Source organism: Rhineura floridana, chromosome 21 (genome assembly GCF_030035675.1).
Source record: "Rhineura floridana isolate rRhiFlo1 chromosome 21, rRhiFlo1.hap2, whole genome shotgun sequence".
Lineage (NCBI taxonomy): Eukaryota > Metazoa > Chordata > Lepidosauria > Squamata > Rhineuridae > Rhineura > Rhineura floridana.
Window position 1 is genome coordinate 4,977,720 of NC_084500.1, and position 21,239 is coordinate 4,998,958.

Here is a 21,239-nt window from a genome sequence, read left to right on the forward strand (position 1 = left end):
TGAACAGGGTGGTTTATAACAGATGCTATTGGAGGTCGCTGATTCATAGGGTTGCCATAAGTCGTAGTCGACTTGAAGGCACATAACAACAATAGTATTAGTATTACGCACTCTTCATCAGCTGGTCCCCAAGTGGGTTACAACAGCTATTTAAAATTCAGTATTAAAAACAGTTAAAACAAAGTGCAGTCACAGTGGGTCCTGAAAACACGCAGTTGTCAAAGGCCAGGGTAAAGAGGTATGTCTTCAGCATTCTCCAAAAACTGTGTAGTGAATGTGCCAGATACGCTTCTAGGGGTTGGGAATTCCACAACCTAGAGAAAATATATGATTTTATGAGTCTTAATTTGTTTTTGCATGATTTCTTAGCCACTGTGGGAGTAGTGATGCTGAAAGGGTGGGCGTAAATCCCAGAAATAGATAGGTTTGTAGAGAAATTAAGGCACATGCAGGAAAGTTCTTCTTATGCTGCTGCGGCTGCAGCAATAAGAGGCCCTCTTGCCTTCACCCTGGCCTGTTGAGATCTGGACATAGTGCTCTGCGGGACTTGCAGAATCGCTGCACAAAGGGGCAGGGGCTGGTTTTATTCATTCATTCATTCACCATGCAATCCTATGCATGTTTATTACTCAGGCTTTGTCCCACTATGTTCAGCAAGGCTTACCTCCAGGGAAGTGTGTATAAAAAGGCTTACATTCCATTTTTCCTTCATAAAAAGCACCCAACAAAGGAAGATAAAACTAGCACAGAATTTAACTAAAACAACAGAACATGCAATAACTCATATTCCTGTTTATCAGTGTCTTTACTTCCTCCTCTCCACCATCCCCCCCCCCCCCAGGTGCCACATTTTAGATTGCAAGTTCCTCCAGGGCAGAATCCTGTCCTCTGAGGCACCACGGCACATTGATGGAGCTAGATAAATAATAAAAGGTAGTAATAAAAGCCATAGTGTCACCTTTTCGTATAATGTCTGTTTCCTCTTTTCTCACCTGTGCTTATCCTTTAAATGTATCCATCCAGCCTTTTCAGCATCCTCCTGTCTCTCTTGCATGGTAGGAGCCAGGCGGCACTCGAGACATGTCACATGAAAAGGAGGCCCCATGTAAACGAGCCCCTGCCTGTTGAGAATTTGGAAGCTTCCCCAGAGACGGACAGATAAAAGCGAGGAGCCCGGGCTGTAGGCAGAAACGCTGGGAAGCAGGAGCCCTCCTTCCCTCTTGCCATCCATACACTATCTCTGGTTAGCCCCCTCTGCGCTATACATTTACAGCACTTCACACAGTCCTGGCTTCCCCCAAAGGCTCCTGGGAACTGTAATTTCTTAAGGATCCCGAGAGTTGTTATGAGACCCTTAGTCTCCGCACAGAGCTACAGTGGAAAAGTTACTTTTTTTGAACTACAACTCCCATCAGCCCCAGCCAGCATGGCCACTGGATTGGGCTGATGGGAGTTGTAGTTCAAAAAAGTAACTTTTCCAAGCTCTGCAGTTAGCAGAGCTCCCTGTGGAAGAGAGATTGACTGTCAAATCATGCTAGGAACTGTAGCTCTGTGAAGGCAATAGGGGTCCCCTAACAACCCTCCGCACCCTTCACAAACTAGAGTTCCCAGAATTCTTTGGAGGAAGCCATGATAATACTGATTACATGATAATAAGGGGGCCAGAGGCTTCCACTTCCTATCAGCGTCTTTGCCTACAATGTGGTCTGGCTTTCTCCTCCTGACATTGTCAGGATTCTCAACAGTTAGGCCCTGCCTTACATGGGGGTACTTCTTTAATGATGAGTGCAACATGCAACGAGGCTCTAAGCCCTTTTGGAAGCTGTCAAGGTTGTGTTTTGTAGAGACCTTTGAAAGCACTTCAAGGCTAAATGATAGCAGCTTCAGCATTTATATTAAAAAAAATGGTAGATGCCCTGTTTTATCAACTCTAAGACATTTTACAAAACAACAGCAATAACATTTAGGCTGAACTTTATTGTGGCTGCCAGCAGACAATGCCAGCGAGTTTTCAAGCTTTTTCTTTACAGGGCTAGAATCTTGCTTTCTTAAAACTGGTGTTCTCAGGATTTCTGTATCATGCACCTAAAGCATACAGATTTATCTTTGTGGAATAGAGAATGTGAAGTCTTCCCTCTGGAGCTTTAAAAAGCCACCTAGCCTTTCTGGAAGCAGCCATGGAACATAGATTTGCCTCCTTGTTTGGACTAGGAGCAAATCTCTGCCGTAATTCTGAGCCTGCACCAGATAGGAAATGGATGAGAGAGTTATTTGAGATGTGCTGATGTGATAGCTCAGTGGCAGAGCATCTGCCTTGCACACAGTAGGTCTCTCGTTCAATCCCAAGCATCTCCAGGTAGGGGTGGGAGAAGCTTCTGCCTGAAGCCCTGAAGAGTTGCTGCCAGTCTGTGGAGGCGATACTGAGCTAGATAGACCAACGGATGATGATGATGATTTATCACACATATTAGTTGCTGTTTAAAACAGGAAGTAACCTTAAGTGACTTACAAAACAGGACAAAGATTAAAACTGTACAAAGATTAACCAAAACAAAAACCTTAACGCACCCCGCCCAGTGAAAATGGCCCTTAAGCCTGAAAAGAGCAGTTTCTTGTTTTCTGGGGGGAGGGATTAAAAAAAAAAAAGTCCCTGTATTTTCATTTGGAGAGGCACTGTGAAAGTGTATTACGGCCTGCAGGTAATTTGTATATTGAATTAACCTACTTAGAAAATGTGACAATTCCCCTCTTTCCCATTGAAGGCTGACCCAAATGTTTTCATAGGCCCGACATGATTGTGGAGTGGTTTTCAGATTTCCCACCTTCAGGGGATCTTTTGATCATCGATAATGCCTCTTAAGACACCCCTCTTTCATCTTAGGAACCTCCGCAACATGCAGGACTATTCTAGAGTGCATGCTCAATTTTCACAAAGCACAACCTAGTCCCTCGGGCCTCGTTGTAACACTGTTTGAACTGAAAGCACACGATGGGGGCTCAAATTTTATCTGGCCTCAGTAGCCAGTCAAAATCTGTGGTTGCTACCAACTTTGCCCCTTAATTGAAAAAAATGTTGAATGTCTTTTGTGGAGGAAGAAAACAAACCTGGAATGGGGGATTGGAATGGAGTAACCTGGAGAAGGGCATGGCTGACTGGAACACTGAACAGGAGCACTCCAAATGGCAACATTTGTAATAAGGTCCTACTTACATTAAACAGTAATAAATAAATAATTCTTCCTCTGGATATAGAGATTCTAAATAGTAATTGCTTCTAGACTTACACTCTATTAATTTCATAGAATCATAGAATCGTAGAGTTGGAAGGGGCCTATAAGGCCATTGAGTCCCAACTTCCTGCTCAATACAGGAATCCAAATTAAAGCATACCCAGCAATTGGCTGTCTAGCTGCCTCTTGAAGGCCTCCATTGTTGGAGAGCCCACCATTGTCCTAGGAAATTGATCTAATTCTCTCTTTTTAAACCAGGTGTGAAGAATCTGTGGCCTTCCGGATGTTGTGGGACTCCAAGTCCCATCATCCCAGGCTGTTGTCCATGCTTGCCTGGCCTGATGGGAGCAGTAGTCCAGCAACAACTGGAGGGACAAAGGTTCCCCACACCTAGTTTAAACCCATCTAAGCCTGTGGCCATCCCCACATCCCATGGTGGTGGATTCCGTGTTAGCTCATGCATTATGTGGATAATGCTGATCACCCAAAAAAAGTTAAGATACAAGCATAAAAGCAATATTATAAAATGACATTAATATATACAAACAATGTAAAATCCTTATAGGTGTTCTCATGTAATAATACAGAAAAGGCCAAAGAAATATTTGTAAACAACTCAGTGCCCATACATAGTAAGGAATAAAATATATAATATGGTCAAAACCATGTCAATATAAACATAAAAGGCAACGTTTTAAACAATGGCCAATATACATAACTCATTGCCCATGAAATGCAAAATGTGTAACAAAGCCACATGTTTATATTGACATGTTTTTGACGATATTATATATTTTATTCCTTACTATGTATGGGCACTGAGGTGTTTACAAATATTTCTTTGGCCTTTTCTGTATTATTACATGAGAACACCTATAAGGATTTTACATTTTATATATTTTATATATATATATAATATATATATTATATATATATATATAAATTTGGTATCATTTTATAATATTGCTTTTATGCTTGTACCTTAACTTTTTTTGGAGCACTGATTTTACGTTAAGGTAGATTTCAACTTCACAGTTTTCTGTTGATGCTGATCACCCATCTAGACTGCAAATGCCAGATCCCACTTCAGAGAGTTTTCAGAACCAAGGCCATATTTTTAAAACTCTAGGTCAGCCTTTCTTAACCTTTGGGTCCCCAGATGTTGTGAGACTACAATTCCCATCATTTCTGACCATTGCCTGTGCTGGCTGGGGCTGATGGGAGTTGTAGTCCAACAGCATCTGGGGACCCAAAGGTTGGGAAAGGCTGCTCTAGGTTGTTCTCCGGGGTTAGAAGTGGGGTTTTGGGGAGGCTAGCAAATGCCCATTGATGTGAGTGTGCTGATGTGAGAGCAACTGGTGCTGCTTTGCAGGTGGCGATGGTCGAAGTCCAGCTTGAGATGCAGTACCAATACCCCCAGATGCTGCTCATTGCCTTCAGTGCCTGCACCACCATATTAGTTGCCGTCCACCTCTTCGCCCTCCTCATCAGCACCTGCATCCTACCCAACGTGGAAGCAGTGAGTAACATCCACAACCTGAACTCCATCAGCGAGTCTCCCCATGAGCGCATGCACCCTTACATAGAGCTGGCGTGGGGCTTCTCCACCGTCCTGGGCATCCTCCTCTTCCTCGCCGAGGTGGTTCTTCTGTGCTGGATCAAATTCCTGCCGGTGGACTCCGTCTTGAGGAACGGCACGGCCGTCGTCCAGAAGACCAGCCAGCACACAGGCTGGCTGGCGGCCTTCATCTCCACCATGATCATGGTCCCTGTGGGGATCATCTTTGTCGTCTTCACCATCCATTTCTACCGGTCTCTTGTCCGCCACAAAACAGAGCGCCACAACCGGGAGATTGAAGAGCTTCACAAACTGAAAGTGCAGTTAGATGGGCATGACAGGGGGTTGCAGGTTGTGTGATCCTCAATGGATTATACTTTTTATGTTCCCTATTGGAGATTCGTCTGAGGATTTTCATAACTGGAGTGAATGGTAACTGAAAAGAAATATCCCCAAATGCCTAATGTTCCCACTCGCGAAATGCTGCCTGTTAGATGGCTTTTTGTCGAGGTATGGACAGCTGACTTTTTCTGGTAATGGACAGTGTTACCCTGTTGAGCACTCAACACTTTTGCCTGCATCTGTGCAGTTGTTTGGAGACTGACGTGTCCTTTTGATGGCCACATTTATAGGCCGGGGGTGGAGAGAAGACAGATTAAGCAGGGAGATAACAATTTATTTCCCCCCCCCAATTGCATCAGTTTTAGTGAAGCAGGTGGGGGGGGGTATGGAATGAGGGAAAGGGTCTGATGTTAGCCAGTGCTCTTGTTGGCAATTGATTTACAAGCATTGCTTCCAGAGATGAGTTTGTAAATCATGATACGTTAACATACTCTGTGGAAATCTGTGAAATGTCCACAGTGACTCTACATGGGGGAAGAGGGTATTTCTGGAATAGTAATGGAGGGTCGGGTGGGGAGGGCAGAATGCAGTTCAAGCCGATTGTCCCATTTTGTTCATTTCATGCTGCTTCTATAGGGTGGAGAGAGTTCCCCTCAAGAAAGGAAAAGAGCCCTTGTTGGCCAAGAAGATCCAGTGAATAATGAGTGCTCCTTTGACTCCTTGGAAGGGCTGGAGACGGTTTACTTTCAAACACAAAACTAGGTAGGAAAGAATGGAAGCTAGAAAGAGCAACGTGTAGTTTTTTACACAAGTAGAAATGCAGATATGGATGCATCACCAAAGCTTGCCATGTGCGCACATGCATGCCTGTGCATCCAGTCTAAAAACCTCTAGCGTAGCGCAACCCCAATGGGCAGACAGTCCACTTGGACAGCCTGCTGGCACCATTTGTTACATTGCACAAGGTTTGCAAGCTGACGCCGAGCCAGTGAACCAGCACCACTAAACCCAAATAGCCGCCATCAGCTGCTGCTTCAGTGGGTTTTTAAACAAAAATTTATCTGTGTGTGCACAAAGCCACTTCCGTGGCATTAAAACAGGAAGAATAATTGCATCGCATGGGCAGGATATGGGGAGGGTCTGGATCTGTCTTTTCTAGAAGCATTCTGATCCCTGCAGAGCTCACGGCTTTGAGACAAACCAACCTTGGTACAGGAGGCCCACAGGCTGTGGTGGCTGGTGACCGTTGGGAGTGATGGGGCAGAAGGCAGGCAGGGAGACCCACAGTGAGTGGAGGCAGAGCCACTGACAGGCAGAGCCCATCCTTCTGAGTTCTACGAGCACAATATTGAGATTGAGGAGGAAGCTGACAGCCAGGGCCACCCCTTGGACTAGTTAGAAGCAAGAAAGCTGGCAGGCGTGGGCTGGCAGGTGAAGGCAGACTGAGGCTGGTGAGGCACTGCCCCACTAACCCCAATGGGGCAGCCTCCGTAGCCCATCTATTCAATGTGTCTTGGCTAACTCAAATCAGAACAGTGAGGATCCATCGGTATATCAAAGGTTCTTTCTCGCGCAACTTGATGAACAAATTGGGAATGATGGCTAAATTCAGCCTGGAGAAGTTAAGCTCTAAGGCTGCAATCCTAGGATTCCTTACTTTATTATGAATCAAGCAGCCCTGTTGAGCTGGGACGAACTTTTAAGCAAGCATGCATAATATCTGCCCCCACCCTGCTAACTGTCCTGCTTCACAGATGCACATGTGTCCTCGGAGTTTCCGTATTGCGATCACAGAGTTTATGGTTACAAACAGATTAAGTGCTTTTTCTGTATAAAGAATAGACATATTCTAGAAGAAAATGCAGCACTTCAACCTTTTTTTTGCCGTACAGACGCAGTTGCCAAAATGTTTAAATTAATAATTTGCATATTGGGAATGGCTATACCTCATTTTTCCTTTTCCGCGCTTGGCTACGATAATTAATAAATATATTGTATTTGCTTTAGGTCTCCCAACTCCTCTCTCAACATGCACTAAGTTGTGAAACCTGCCTAAACTGCCAGTTATTAAATACTTCTAAACAACTTTTGTGATGCCAAAAATAAACCCTGTTGCTTCTTTTAAGGCATTTGGACAATCAGCTTGAAGGTTGTGTGTGGTTGTGGGGTGTCTGAGCTCATTCCTTTACTTGGTACAAATCACAAGAAATCTGGTATATATTTGATCTGTGGGATCTTCTGAAAGCTCCAGTTTGCAAGTGTGTAGTACTTAAATGGTAGCGTGCAAATTCTGGAGTTACAGCTTCCTTGGGAACGATGTTTTCAGGAGCTGAACGGGTGCAATTGGCATATATTAACTCTTTTAATTGGCGTTTTTGACCACCCTGGGATAAATATTATGGTTGTATATAAATTTCTTAAATAAATACCTAAAAATAAAACTGTAACGCAGTGGGGGAATCCTAGAGTTGGAAGGGCCCTAAAACATAATCTAGTCCTGCGCTTTCAAATGCAGGAAATGTGTTGCTAGACATCCCTGATAAGTGGCCATGCAGCCTCTGCTTAAGGCATCTCATGAAGGAGAGTCCGCCGCTTTCCAAGGCAGTCCGTTCCACTCTCAAACTGCACCTATTGTTGGGAAGTACTTGCTAATAGATAGTTAAAATCCTTTTTCTTGTCATTTTTGAGCCATTCAGATCATGCTGCCTATATACTACCGAGCCTAATTCATTGGTTTAGTGTTGCCATTCAAACCAGAGGGTCTCATTATGGGAAGGAACACCTCTCCCTGTATTGTCCTAAGCGGGCTTTAAGATCTGCCAGGGAGACACTTGTTATTCCAGCTCTGTGTGAAGCCCATTGCTAAGATACTACCTTTTCAGTGTTGTGGAATGCCTCCCCCCCCCCGTGCATGTGGCTGAGGCTGACATTTCTTAGCTTTCAGTGCAAGCTAAAGACTTGCCTCTTCCACCAGGCTTTCGATGGGGATGGAGTCTGATACGATGAAGCCACTTGTTTCATATGGAAAAGGAGCATATAAAGTGAGTTGATAAAATGATTTTTGATTTCCTTTTATGCTTGTTAATATCGTATTATACTGAGCAATTTTACTGTGTGATAGTAGATGTACTTGTTTTATTATGTAACCCACCCTGGGCACAACAACAACTGGGTTTGGGGCCTCCTTCTGGAACCGCAGAAAATACATTTTGTCTATCCATATTGACATGTCTTCAGATATTTGATGATGGAGATCATCTCACTTCTGAACTGTTTCTTGTTCAGGCTCAACGTGCCCACACGCCTTCAACTTCTTCTCATAGGATGTAGCCTTCAAGCCTCGTAAAGGAGCGTTGTTAAAAGGTGGAAGAGCGAACCCAACTCTCAGATTTTTTGATCTCCCCTCTTTTTTAAAACTTTTTTTTAACTTTGCTTAGAGCTTCTATCCATGCTCCAAAGTTCAGTGACAGTGAGGCCCCAGCCACCCATTCACTCTCTTAATTTGCTCTGAGAACTAATTTTGTATCTATCTATACAAAAGAAAAATGGGCATATGCCAATTTGTGAAGTTGTGTCATGGGCCTCTGCCCTGAGTTTTTTTAAGCAGGGCCTGCTCTATCATTAGGCAAAGCAAGGCCTGCTGTTTCCTTCTCTTGGAGGATAACGTTGCAGGTGCTACATGGACCTGTTAACTAGCGTACTGCCTCAGGTGCGTTGGAGGATGCTGTTCCACTGTGAATGTTAAAATAAGATTCAGCTGCCAGTCTGATCACCTCTGGCAGCAAAATGTATTGGGCCGGCCTTGCTTTTAAGTACCTAGGCACATCCCTCCTCCTCGCTGTCTTCGTCACCCCTCCCGGACATCTTCCATTTTGTCAATATCCTTAAAGGATGGACTCCAAAAAATGGACCCCAGAAAGGCCTGAATGGACACACTCCCATTGCTTCTTCCATATGAACATAGGAAGCTGGCTTATATCGAGTCAGACCCTCTGTTCATTTAGCTCAGTACTGTTTACACGGACTGGAAGCGGCTTCTCCAGGGGTTCAGGCAGGGAGGCTCTCCCAGCCCTACCTGGGGATGCCAGGGTTTGAACCCAGGACCTTCGGCACACAAAGCAGATGTTCTACCACTGGCCTGTGGCCCTTCATATTTGAGTTCCTCCACGGTCACTTGGAGAAGGGCTATAACCCAATGGTAGCAGGCATGCTTTGCAGGACGACCCATTGCTGGTCTGGGTTGAAAGTACTGGACAGGGCAAAGCAACGGGTCACCTCTGTTTCAGGCAGCTTTGTAGACTTCTTTTTGCTTGCGCCCATCTGTAGCCAACAGGACTGGAGGCAATGGCTGCACAGTTGGGAGTGGCGCTGGCAGGGGGCCATTCACAGAGAAACTGAAAAAACAAGTCAGCAATTGCCAGGGGGCAGACCGAACGATTTATTTATTTATTCCATTACATTTATACCCCACCTTTCTTTTTATCATAGAAACCCAAGGTGGCTTCCATATGGTTCCCAGGTGGTCTCCCATCCAGGCACCGACCAGACCTGACCCTGCTTAGCTTTAGCTAAGAGTGCTAGCCTCGCATGCCTTCAGACCATGAGTTAGAAAGAACAATATATTTGTACTTGGCGGTAGGTGTCAATTCACAGTAATAATTTTTAAAAAGTGTGTTAAGTGAGAGGACAAGGAGCGGGGTGACCCAGAACTAAGAGCAAAATTATTTTGCCCTTGGTTAGTGCAGTGAGCCATGCAAAGGTTGCACACACCAGAGCTGCAGTGCTTGCAATGCTCTCGTCTTGGAAATAGTGAAAACAGTTGACCTTGGGAGGAAGAAATCATTCTGCCTCATTCAACAAGACTTGAAAACAGCCGCAAAAGAGTGGCAGAAAACTGAGGGAGGGGCGGAAGGGCAGGCTTACTACTTTCGAACGAATCCTTAGTCTGGAAACGGGCGTCGTTACATGGGTGACCCAATCCCAGGGTTTTTTGTGTGTGTGGCACGGCTTGGATCTCCTACCCCTTTCCTGCTTCTTTTTATTTTTAAACTTTGCAGTGTGCAAAGCCTCTTTGCAAGCAAAACACAGTGCTTGTGTGAGACCCCGGACACCCACCATCTTAAATTTCCCAGAGACCTCTATGCATATAAATTAGGATATGCACATTTGTGTCAAGGGCCTGTGCCCTGAATTCTGGAAATAAAAACCCTCTGCAGGTACCTTGGGGTGGGAATGGGTGCCATTGGCCTCTGTGGTGGTTCTGTGCTGGTCCTGGTACGTCTAAGTCTTCTTTCCATGCGGTTGCCCTTGATGGCTTGATTGCTTGTGAATTCTTCTTTCTGGTACCTTGGGATCTAGATACTGGAAAAATGTATCCTTCATTTGCTGTCCTTTTGACCTGGCTCCTCTCTTGCATAGAACCCTTTCACCTCTGCCCTCCAACAGCTGCAACATCAACACTTTGCTAAAGACTGGGAAACCGATTGCCTTGCCTTGCTGTAGTGTAGAATGTATGTGCAATGATATTGCATCATTGAAGAGTTCAAGGTATTCAGTGCTGTGACTAACCTGATATCCAAACATGCTTCCAGTTTTTAATACTGTTGTTACACAAGTGGTTCGTTGCACCTGGTGGAAGCCCAATACACACGAAACGGGAGACCAGGTAGGATCCAACACCTTTATTCTGCTCACAAGCTTTTGCAAAAGGAGACTCTACCATCGGCTCATGCCCTACGGTTAAGTGTCTGAAGTAGGTTACACTCAATTGCCTTATATACGTTGCTGCTCACTCCCCCTCCCATCGCAGTACTTTTCCAGCTCTTTCATAGACTTACATTGGGCCACCGCCCTTTGGCTGTTTGCCAGTGTGTACGTGTCTTTGCACTCAGCTCTCAATTCGGTGCACACGATACCATTCTTTGTACTCTGCACCCATCTTTATGATTACGTGTCCACAACCTGTACTGCGGGGGCAAAGGTCTATAGCAAAGCATGATTGACCTAAGCATAACGACATTTTAATTTTTCCATTTCCTTGTTCCTTGTCATATCACACTGTGGCGGATTGCTCTGTAAATTTCATAAAAATGCGACATAGTAACAGTTTTATATGTACATTATGCAGTCTATATTGTTAAAGCAATAAAATAAGTTTAAGGTTTGAAAAGACGTTTTGCATATATTTCCTATGCTTTTCTCCTGAAAAACGCAAGAGCAGAAAATGCCCCCCTCCCCAAGCTTCCAGAAATTTTATCTCTCTATCAGCATTTGCTGGGGAGAGGGGGTTAGAAATACTATTTAAACTCTTGTGTGGAGAACAGGTAATATTTGGAGGTAGATTCTGTAAATCTGGGTTTCAAATTGCAGAACAGTGGGTAAAGCTAAGAAAAGGTGACTGTGATGTTTATTTATTTATTTATTTAATTTAATTTATATACCGCCCTAAGCCCGAAGGCTCTCTGGGCGGTGTACATAAAAGGTAAAAGCAGGCACAATATATAAATACAATAGATATAATAACTCAAAAAACAAAAACACACAAACAATACGAGAACCAAACAACATCCAGAATACAACATAGTAATAAAATACTGTAAAAATACACTTTAAAATGCCTGGGAGTATAAAAAGGTTTTCACCTGGCGCCGAAAAAATAGCATGTTCCTGCTTATAGTGTAAATATGGTAAGTGCTGTTTATATATATGGTAAGTGGAGTGAAAGAGGAGGGGGGAGTACATGAGCAGTAGAATGCTGGATGATTGGCTGAGCGTTTGAATGGCTGGGAGTATAAATGGAAGAAGGACAGTTGAATCTGGGTGGATGTTGGGAGTGTGGAGAAAGGTGTTTGAGGGTGGATGTTGGGAGTGTGGAGAAAGAGGGAGTTGGAGTTCTGATTAATAATAAGTCAAGTACAAAACAGGAATAGATGAAACCATACACTTGTGAAACATTCTAAAACTAATCTTGTTATTTCTGATATTTAATAAATATTTATTTGGTTTACCAAAGGCCTGATCCTTGGCTGGGGTTTTCACAGACCAGAAGGGAGGGCAAGGTAATTACCAAGGCTGAAGAGAAACAGTATCTAATGGTGGCAGCGGTGAAGGGAGGAATAATAACAATTCAAGTATCCAGAGCAACCCAGAGTTGTATGCGTTATCTATAAAGATACAAGGGGGTTGGGAACAACATAAGCACGCAGTCACAAAAGTAACCAGCTAGAGAGAGACTCAGGCAAAGTCTCTGGGAGTATTGGTTATAGGATGTGACTGGTGTTGCTGCCTAGCAGGGGGATCTAGTGAGATCTGTGCTAGAGCGGAGTGAGAAACCATATAAAGGACGGTCCGGACTGCTGGTATCCCTGGTGGTGCCTAGTGAAAGGCAGTAGCCACAAGCAGGTGGGAACCTGACAGGGAGAACCAGGGAAGGACGTCACATGTGGTGGCTGTAGCGGTGGGATACGAACAATAGAGAGTCCCTAAAAGTGGTGTGGCTAAAAGAAATAACAAATAAAGATTACTTGTGAGAGTGACTGGCAAAGAGTGTGTGGCAAAGTGCAAGTGAACTCCTAAAAACATGACTGAATATATAAAGATGAAAAGAGAGGAGCTGGTGGAGAAGTGCATAACATTCAGTTTACCTCACGAGGGTAAAGGGGTAGATGAATTGCAAGTAGCATTGATAGCATTTGCATCTGTTCAACAAAAACAACCTGTCAGAGAAGAGAACCCAGAAGGGTACTCAAGCAATCCCGCTTATATAGAGTATTTGAGAGAGAAGTTAATGTTGGAAACTGAGAGATTGAGGATGGAAGGTGCAGAGAAGGAAAAACAGCAGGAGTTGGAAATTGAGAGAATGAGAATGGATACTGAAAGGATGAGAATGGGGTTTGAGGAGAGGGAGAAGCAACGAGCATTGGATGCTGAGATACAGGTGGAAAAGTTAAAATTTGAAAGAGAGAAGTTTAATTTTGATGAAACAAGAAAGGACAGAAATGAAACCAAAATAAAGGTTACACCAAAAGATTTTGCTGTGTTTGAACCTGGACAAGACCCACAGATTTACCTCAACACCTTCGAAAAGGCAGCTCAGATGTGGGGGCTACCGGAGGATAAATATATGCAATATTTATCAAATCTGATCAAAGGGGAATTGGCAGAGGTATACCAATATTTCCCCTCAGACAGGCCCGTCACATATGCCGAGTTTAAAGAGGCAGTGTACAAAAGATTCAGACTGGGACCTGACTACTTTAGGAAGTTATTTCGAAACTGTCAGATCCAAGCAGGGAGGTCTTTTGTTGAACTGGGAGCAAAATTGATGGACATATTTGGAAAGTGGATGGGAAGTGCCAAAGCTCAGTCAGTGGAAGAGGTGAAAAGCCTCATGATACTGGCTCAATTATACCATCAGTTACCACCAGAAATAAGGCTCCTTGTCAAAGACCGTTCCCCTACATCTGTTCAAGAGGCTGCAGAGTTGGCAGATCACTTTGCCTCCAATATAACTGGCTGGGTGGGGAAAACATCAAGAGAGTTTAAACCCAGACCATATAATGGTGGCAGAAAGGATGTGGTACCACCGCGAGTAAGTCCTCCAATAAAGTCTGAAGGGCACAGGACACCCCAGAGTGGATCTGTGTACCCTAAAATGGAGGAGAAATTATGTTATAAATGTGGTAGACCGGGGCACCTACATTTTCAATGTGAGGTTGCCAACCCCATTGGTAATCCTGCTCAGGGAAGGGCAGTGAAAACAGAACCAAGGGAGTTAGAAACGAAGAAGGTTCAGTTCTGCCAGATAAACTGGACAAATGTAAAAGACTTTGATTCGAGTCTGAGGGAAGAAGTGAGTGTGCAAGGGGCAAATTATTGGGCATTGCTTGATACTGGTGCCGCTCAGACGTTACTGAGGCCAGATTTGATAAAATCTGAGGAAATATTACCTCAGGAAACTGTGACAATCCAAGGAGTGAGGGGTGAACCAGAAGGCATACCCATGGCCCTGATAAAATTAAAGTGGAGAGGAAAGGAGGAAATATGTAAAGTAGGTATTAATGCCCAACAACAAGAACCAGTGATACTGGGAAGAGATGTTATGGGGGCACAAGGAACAATATATGTGGTGACCAGACAACAACTTGCCAAAGCAAGGGAAACCATTTTAACAGAGGCCGAAGAAAACAGGGTGGAACCTGTTATCGAGCCTAAGGTCGCCATAGCAACCCCTGGCAGGCCTGCTAAAAGAGACAAACTGTATCGAATGGTCTCTAGTGAAGAGGCAGAGCAGTTCAGGGAAGAGCTGGATAAGGATGCAAGTTTGAGGCAAATGAAGGACCAAGCCCTTACACAAAAGATTCCCTTTACTGACAATCTGAGGAATCAAATTGTGTGTGAGAATGGGATTTTATATAGACTGTGGATGCCTGCTGAGAGAGAGAATGAATGTGAACCAGTGAAACAATTGATGGTACCTAGCAAATACAGAGCCAGATTGCTAGAGGTAGCCCATGATGTCCCATGTGCAGGGCATCATGGAATAAAGAAGACCAAGAAAAGATTGGCTGCACACTATTATTGGCCAAATATTTCTAAAGACGTAAAACAATATTGTTTATCTTGTGACATATGCCAAAAGGTGGGGAAAAGTGGAGTAAAGACAAAAGCACCATTGAAGCCCCTTCCTATAATAGGACAACCCTTATAGAGTGGGAATAGATTTGGTGGGCCCTTTTTCCAAACCCACAAGGCATGGCAAGAAATATCTATTGGTGGTGGTGGATTTTGCCGCCAGATACCCAGACGCTGAAGCACTAAGATCCGTGGAAGCCCCTGTAGTGGCAGAGGCTTTATTAAAAATCTTTATGAGACTGGGTTTCCCTCATGAAGTGTTGACGGATCGAGGCAGTGTATTCATGGGAGAAGTGATGCCATGTATGTGGAAGTGTTGTGGTCTAAAACATTTAAAGACAACTACTTACCATCCAGCAACCATTATCTCTACCATAGATCTGTGTAAAGGATTTTGGCAGATGGAATTAGACGAGCAATCCAGAGCCAAAACTGCCTTCAGTACACCAGATGGGTTATATGAGTTTGTGACTTTACCCATGGGACTAAGGAACTCACCAAGTTCTTTTCAGAGACTAATTAATACTGTGTTGCGAGGCATGTCAGATTTCGCAGTGGCCTATATAGATGATGTGGCCATTTTCAGCAAGTCGGTGCCTGAGCATGTCCAACACCTGACGGCAGTATTAGAGGCATTTAAGAAAGCAGGGCTAACAATAAAAGCCAAGAAATGCCAGTTTGGGTTGAATGAAGTGATCTATTTAGGACATAAGGTGGGGAGTGGGAAAATAACCCCCTTATGGAGCAAAGTTGAGGCAATACAATCGTGGCCCATCCCCTTAACTAAGAAACAAGTTAGGGCATTATTAGGTGTGGCTGGTTTTTACCGTAAATTTGTAAAAGATTTTGGGGAAATCGCAACCCCCTTGCATGAGCTAACAAGGAAAAAGTGTGCTGAGCGTGTGGTGTGGACGGATGAATGTCAAAAGGCTTCTGATCTTCTGAAGCAAGCCTTGTGCCAAGGGCCTGTATTAATAGCACCAGATTACGAGCAACCATTCATCGTGGCTACGGATGCGTCGGACCTATCGCTGGGAGTCGTCTTGCTACAAGAGAGAGGAGGCACCAGACATCCAGTGGCGTATCTAAGTCGCAAGCTGACATCGAGGGAGAAGAATTATTCGTCGGTCCAAAAGGAGTGCCTAGCGGTCGTGTGGGGACTGAGCAAGTTGCGCCCATACGTGTGGGGACGAAGATTTACAGTGACGACGGATCATCGAGCATTGTTATGGTTACAGACTATGAAAAATCAGAACACTATGCTGCAGAGGTGGTCCTGGGCTCTACAAGATTTCCAGGTGGACTTCAATTTCATAAAAGGCAAGGACAATGTATTGGCCGATGGACTTTCAAGGCAGGTGGCCGGGACTGCAGTGACGTGACCCAGACGTGGGTGCAAAAAAGACATGTTCCCCAAAGAGACTTGTTTTGTATTGTTAACGCGTCGTATGAATCCTAGAGCAGGAATAATACTTTGCTGTTATTTTAAGGGGGGGGGAATGTGATGTTCCTGCTTATAGTGTAAATATGGTAAGTGCTGTTTATATAGAAGACATATGGTAAGTGGAGTGAAAGAGGAGGGGGGAATACATGAGCAGTAGAATGCTGGATGATTGGCTGAGCGTTTGAATGGCTGGGAGTATAAATGGAAGAATGACAGTTGAATCTGGGTGGATGTTGGGAGTGTGGAGAAAGAGGGAGTTGGAGTTCTGATTAATAATAAGTCAAGTACAAAACAGGAATAGATGAAACCATACGCTTGTGAAACATTCTAAAACTAATCTTGTTATTTCTGATATTTAATAAATACTTATTTGGTTTACCAAAGGCCTGATCCTTGGCTGGGGTTTTCACAGACCAGAAGGGAGGGCAAGGTAATTACCAAGGCTGAAGAGAAACAGTATCTAATGGTGGTAGCGGTGAAGGGAGGAATAATAACAATTCAAGTATCCAGAGCAACCCAGAGTTGTATGCGTTATCTATAAAGATACAAGGGGGTTGGGAACAGCATAAGCACGCAGTCACAAAAGTAACCAGCTAGAGAGAGACTCAGGCAAAGTCTCTGGGAGTATTGGTTATAGGACGTGACTGGTGGTGCTGCCTAGCAGGGGGATCTAGTGAGATCTGTGCTAGAGCGGAGTGAGAAACCATATAAAGGATGGTCCGGACTGGTGGTATCCCTGGTGGTGCCTAGTGAAAGGCAGTAGCCACAAGCAGGTGGGAACCTGACAGGGAGAACCAGGGAAGGACGTCACAGCGACAACCTCAAAAAATGGACAAAGCTCAATATAAAGACCGTAAATAAAGTAAATGGAGTCATTGAATTAGGTAAGAACCCAATCTATTTATGTAGATAAAGAAAGAAAATAAGCAAAGAAAGACAAAAAATATTTTGATAGCAATAAAGAAATAATACAGTAAATAAGGACCATGAGGACCATTCAGGGTTTTAAGCATATAAATCAATAATAATAATAATAATATCAATACTTCATCTTGGTTGCATTTGCGTGCCAACACTAAACCATGGATTACTATTATGTATTTCAGCCGGAGCGAGCTTTGGGTTCACAGGTTGTGCCCTCCTCCTCCTCCTGCATGTCTGGGTGGAGAACTTTGGAAGTTTTCACGTTCAGTTTAGCAAACCTGGGCTTCCTGCTTCATCTGAACTGGGGATCATCGTTTGTCACTAACTATGGCCAGTTTCAGAATAAACTCATCTTCAAACCATGAAGCTGGCTTGTTAAACCAACCATAATTAATGCGAACCATAACCCCTGGTCGGGATAAAATGAGAAGCCATGGTTGACTAAGTGAAAGGAGAGGCTTCTGAAGTTGTCCTCTTGGAAAAGGAGGGGGAGTGTGTGAGCCTTTTTCTACAGCTCATGTACATCACAATAAAAACCAGGCCACTACGTTCCAGTATCTTCCTAAACTCTCTCCGGCACACCTACTTAAGAGCTAAATCTCATTCTAAGTTACATAGCATTCTAAATCCATGCTAAGTCATGTAGCATCCTGAGCAATTCAGAGCTTACATGGCTCCCAGAAAAGATAGGACAGAAGTTAGAGTGAGAGAGAGGTAGGAGCGGAGTTGGAAGAGCAAGTCCTCTCCAGTCCTTGGCTTTTTATATTGATCAGAGGTGATGCCAGACCTTCACCATCTGCCGTGAGGTCCACTGTAGACTCTTCTCAAACATTCAGGCCTTTTTCATCCTTGTTATCAGCTAATGAGGCCTTTTCTTCATCTTCCTATCAGTCCAGCTGCCCAGGTTTCCTACCCACAGCTTCTGTAGACAAAGATAAATCTTTTTTGTACAGCTGTCATCCATTGTAGTTCATTATGGTTGTTCTGGGGTTTGCTGAATCGACTGCTTCTTTGAAGCCACCAGGGCTGGATTAATAGATTCAGGTCCCTAACGCGATCAAACTATCTTTCCCCATGACAAAGCGGCACAGTCTGCCATCCAGTTCAAGGCACTGAATTGCTGGAGTATACTTTGTTCATTGAATGCTCTTTCTACTCACAGTCTTTTGGAAAATAAACTGCTGTGAGTCACAGCTTATGTTCTGTTGAACCCTTAAGTACCTTTAAGGCTATCACAAGTGCCTTAGCAAAGACACCAAAATCCATTCTTAAATTATTAATTATAGATTTAAAAACCATTTTTGCAATTTCACAAATCTCTGTGTATTTAGGAACCACAAAGCACGGTAGATGTTTTATGGTCTTCCTTCGAGCAGCAATGAACTGGAGGGAAACTGTGTGGCCATAACTTGCTCTGATGAATCAAATGGATTATGCCCTCATATCCTATCCCCATCCCTAGATCTGAAAAGGCAGAAATACAGTTGGGGGAAGAAAGGTTTCTCCCTTTTATTTATTTAAAATGTTTATATCCCACTTTTCACCATCTAGATCTCAAGACATTTACAACTATTAAAATATACAATATGCAACATTTAATACATAATATAAACCTGCAAATTTTAAAACCTCAGATGTTTAACAAAGATCATTAGAAATGTTCACATGTCAGAGAAGCATTCATGATGCAAAGCCTTCTGCAACAAAACAGCTTTAACTAGGTGTCTGAAACTCCAGCAGGGACGGCGCCGGTCTTGACTTCTAGTGGGAGAGAGTTCCACAGAGTTGGCCCCATGACACTACAGCAGCGTTTCCCAACTAGTGGGCCACCAGATCTTGTTGGACCACAATTCCCATCTTTCCTGACCATTGGAAATGCTGGCTGAGGCTGATGGGAGTTGTGGTCCAACAACATCTGGTGGCCCACTAGTTGGGAAAGGCTGCACTACAGGCACGACCCCTCGTTGACATGAGTTCTGCTTCTGGTCCATAGGGGACCACTGATAGTGCTCCCCCAGATGATCTCACTGATCGACTTGGGATATACAGGGTAAGGCGATCCTTAAGGTATCCTGGGCCCAGATTATTCAGGGCTTTCGTACACTAGTACAATAACCTTGAACCTGGCCAAGTAGAAGATGGAAAGCAGGTGCATGTCTTTGTAAAGAAGAGAGCTGTGACAGCTAGGGTGGTCATGTGTCCTGTTTTTACAGAGGACAGCCCTTTCTTTGAAAGGGCGCCTGATCCATGTCTGGTTTTAAGCAAAAAACGATTGGAGCAGTGCCCTTGAAGCCCATCAACAGTTAGCACTTGGACAGTAGATTGAGGAAGCACATGGGGCACATGATAGTACAGTCTTCCCCACAATGGTGAAATGGATTGCATTTCTGTTTAAATTATAATGATGATTTCTGAATTTGCATACCTACAAATTAGCATATTCAAATATTATGCCAATTGTGCCCTCTCTTCAATTTACTTGTTTTTTCTTGGCAATGCATTAAGTGGCCGCCCCAGTCTCTGTGGCCACACCTAAACTGTGGAACTCTCAAACTCAAGAGATTTTGTCTCTCTCCACCCCCTCTCCATTTGCTGCTACTTGACCAAAAGTGTGTGTGGAGGGGAAATCAGTCAGGCATTTAACCGATCTGGTTGTGAATTCTAGTGGTTGCATCAAGTGTCTGAATTACAGGGCTGGCACTGGCACCTGACATCCTTGGGCAGTTACCAAGGTCCCAAGACTCTAGCTATCAGGGCCCAGTGCTGGTGCCTCTTCTGGCCCCTTTTAATAAAAGAAAATCCAGCCTGGTACTCCAAGCACCATTGGGCAGCTGTGTCTAGCTGCTCGTTTAATTTTCCACAATGCCCTGAATCATCATATTGGGACACTAGACAAGATGGGCACTTCTTAACAGTCAACTGAGTCAGTAATGGAGTTGGCAGTGGTACCACCTGTGCACCTGGCTATGCAGATGGTGTCCTGCCACAGATGGGAGGCTTTCCATAGGTTATCTCAGAGCCTCTCTTCAGCAGCAGAACCTTTTAAGTGTTGTTCTTCAGTGACTTTATTTATTTGTTCGTCACCAGTCTCTCCTGTATCTGCCAGCTGAGTCATAAGGAGAGCAAAATAAGCATGCTGTTTGTGTGGAGATGTAAGGTAGGTATTCCTTACACTTCTGAATATTAAGTGTGTGGCTAATATTAGACTATGTTTTTATCTGCATGGGATGAGAAGAACCCCATACTGGTGCAACAAAGTGTATGGTTTCATCATCTGTTTGAGCCAAGCCTTAGCATCTTGTTGTGGTTACTAAACACAGATGCTACCTGATGTCTGGGGAGTCTTCATATTGCAGCTTATTCAACAGGCGATCAGACCTCCTCAAGGAAGCATCTCCTCAAGGAAGGAAGTATGTCCCATGTTGTCAAATGCCTTACACCCTTTTTTATTTAGCAGACAGCTGTGGATTGTGTGCTGGGTTTCTTTAGGATACCCTTTCCCTGATCCTTAAAACAGGGTTTTTTTAAAAAAAAGAACCTATAATACAACAACAATGTACTATTTTTATATAAATTTCCAGTCAGTGCATGCATGTAGAATTTTGGGTTCTTGGACTAGGGGTCCTTGAGGAATTGGGAAACACAGGCTTCAGGCAAAGTAGGCCTTTATCCTATACGAGTACACGCAAGGTGGCATGTACAATGTGGCACTGTCTGCATAGCCTTTTATACAGTTCTGAGCACAGCAGGTGACACTATTTCACCAATTATACAACTTCCTTAAAGCATTACTTAAAGGTTACACGTTTCTGCAGTATTTCTAAACCAGTCAGATCATATTAGGTAATTCTAATACCTTCATAGAAACAATTGAGTACGGGTACATTTCCATCGTCTGCACGCATAGTTCTATACCACCGTTCTGCTGTCCCTTTGACTGATGTTCTTGGGGCCACTAGCTACCAAGCATACCATTGTACCATTGTTCCTGGTTTGCCAAGCATAGCCGACACACCTGTTGCTATAGAAACATTTGCTACACACCTGTGTAGTGGTTAAGGTGTTGGACTACCACTTGGGAGACCAGGGCTCGAATCCCCACACAGCC

General features: G+C 44.0%; 1 protein-coding gene and 1 long non-coding RNA gene across 2 annotated transcripts; one reads left to right on the forward strand and one right to left on the reverse strand.

Moving 5' to 3' along the window:
- Nucleotides 1-846: 846 nt before the first annotated feature.
- On the forward strand, nucleotides 847-7,255 carry ORAI2 (ORAI calcium release-activated calcium modulator 2). The gene is made up of 2 exons (XM_061604950.1): nucleotides 847-933; nucleotides 4,603-7,255. Exon 2 carries the CDS (start codon nucleotides 4,609-4,611, stop codon nucleotides 5,146-5,148), a length of 540 nt encoding a protein of 179 aa, XP_061460934.1. The 5' UTR covers nucleotides 847-933; nucleotides 4,603-4,608; the 3' UTR covers nucleotides 5,149-7,255.
- LOC133374272 (uncharacterized) lies at nucleotides 1,973-10,864 on the reverse strand. Its single transcript, XR_009759850.1, has 4 exons — nucleotides 10,699-10,864; nucleotides 10,351-10,491; nucleotides 4,813-5,100; nucleotides 1,973-2,474 (listed from the first exon to the last, which is right to left on the reverse strand). It is a non-coding gene; the product is annotated as an uncharacterized LOC133374272 (long non-coding RNA).
- Between the last annotated feature and the right edge of the window lie 10,375 nt (nucleotides 10,865-21,239).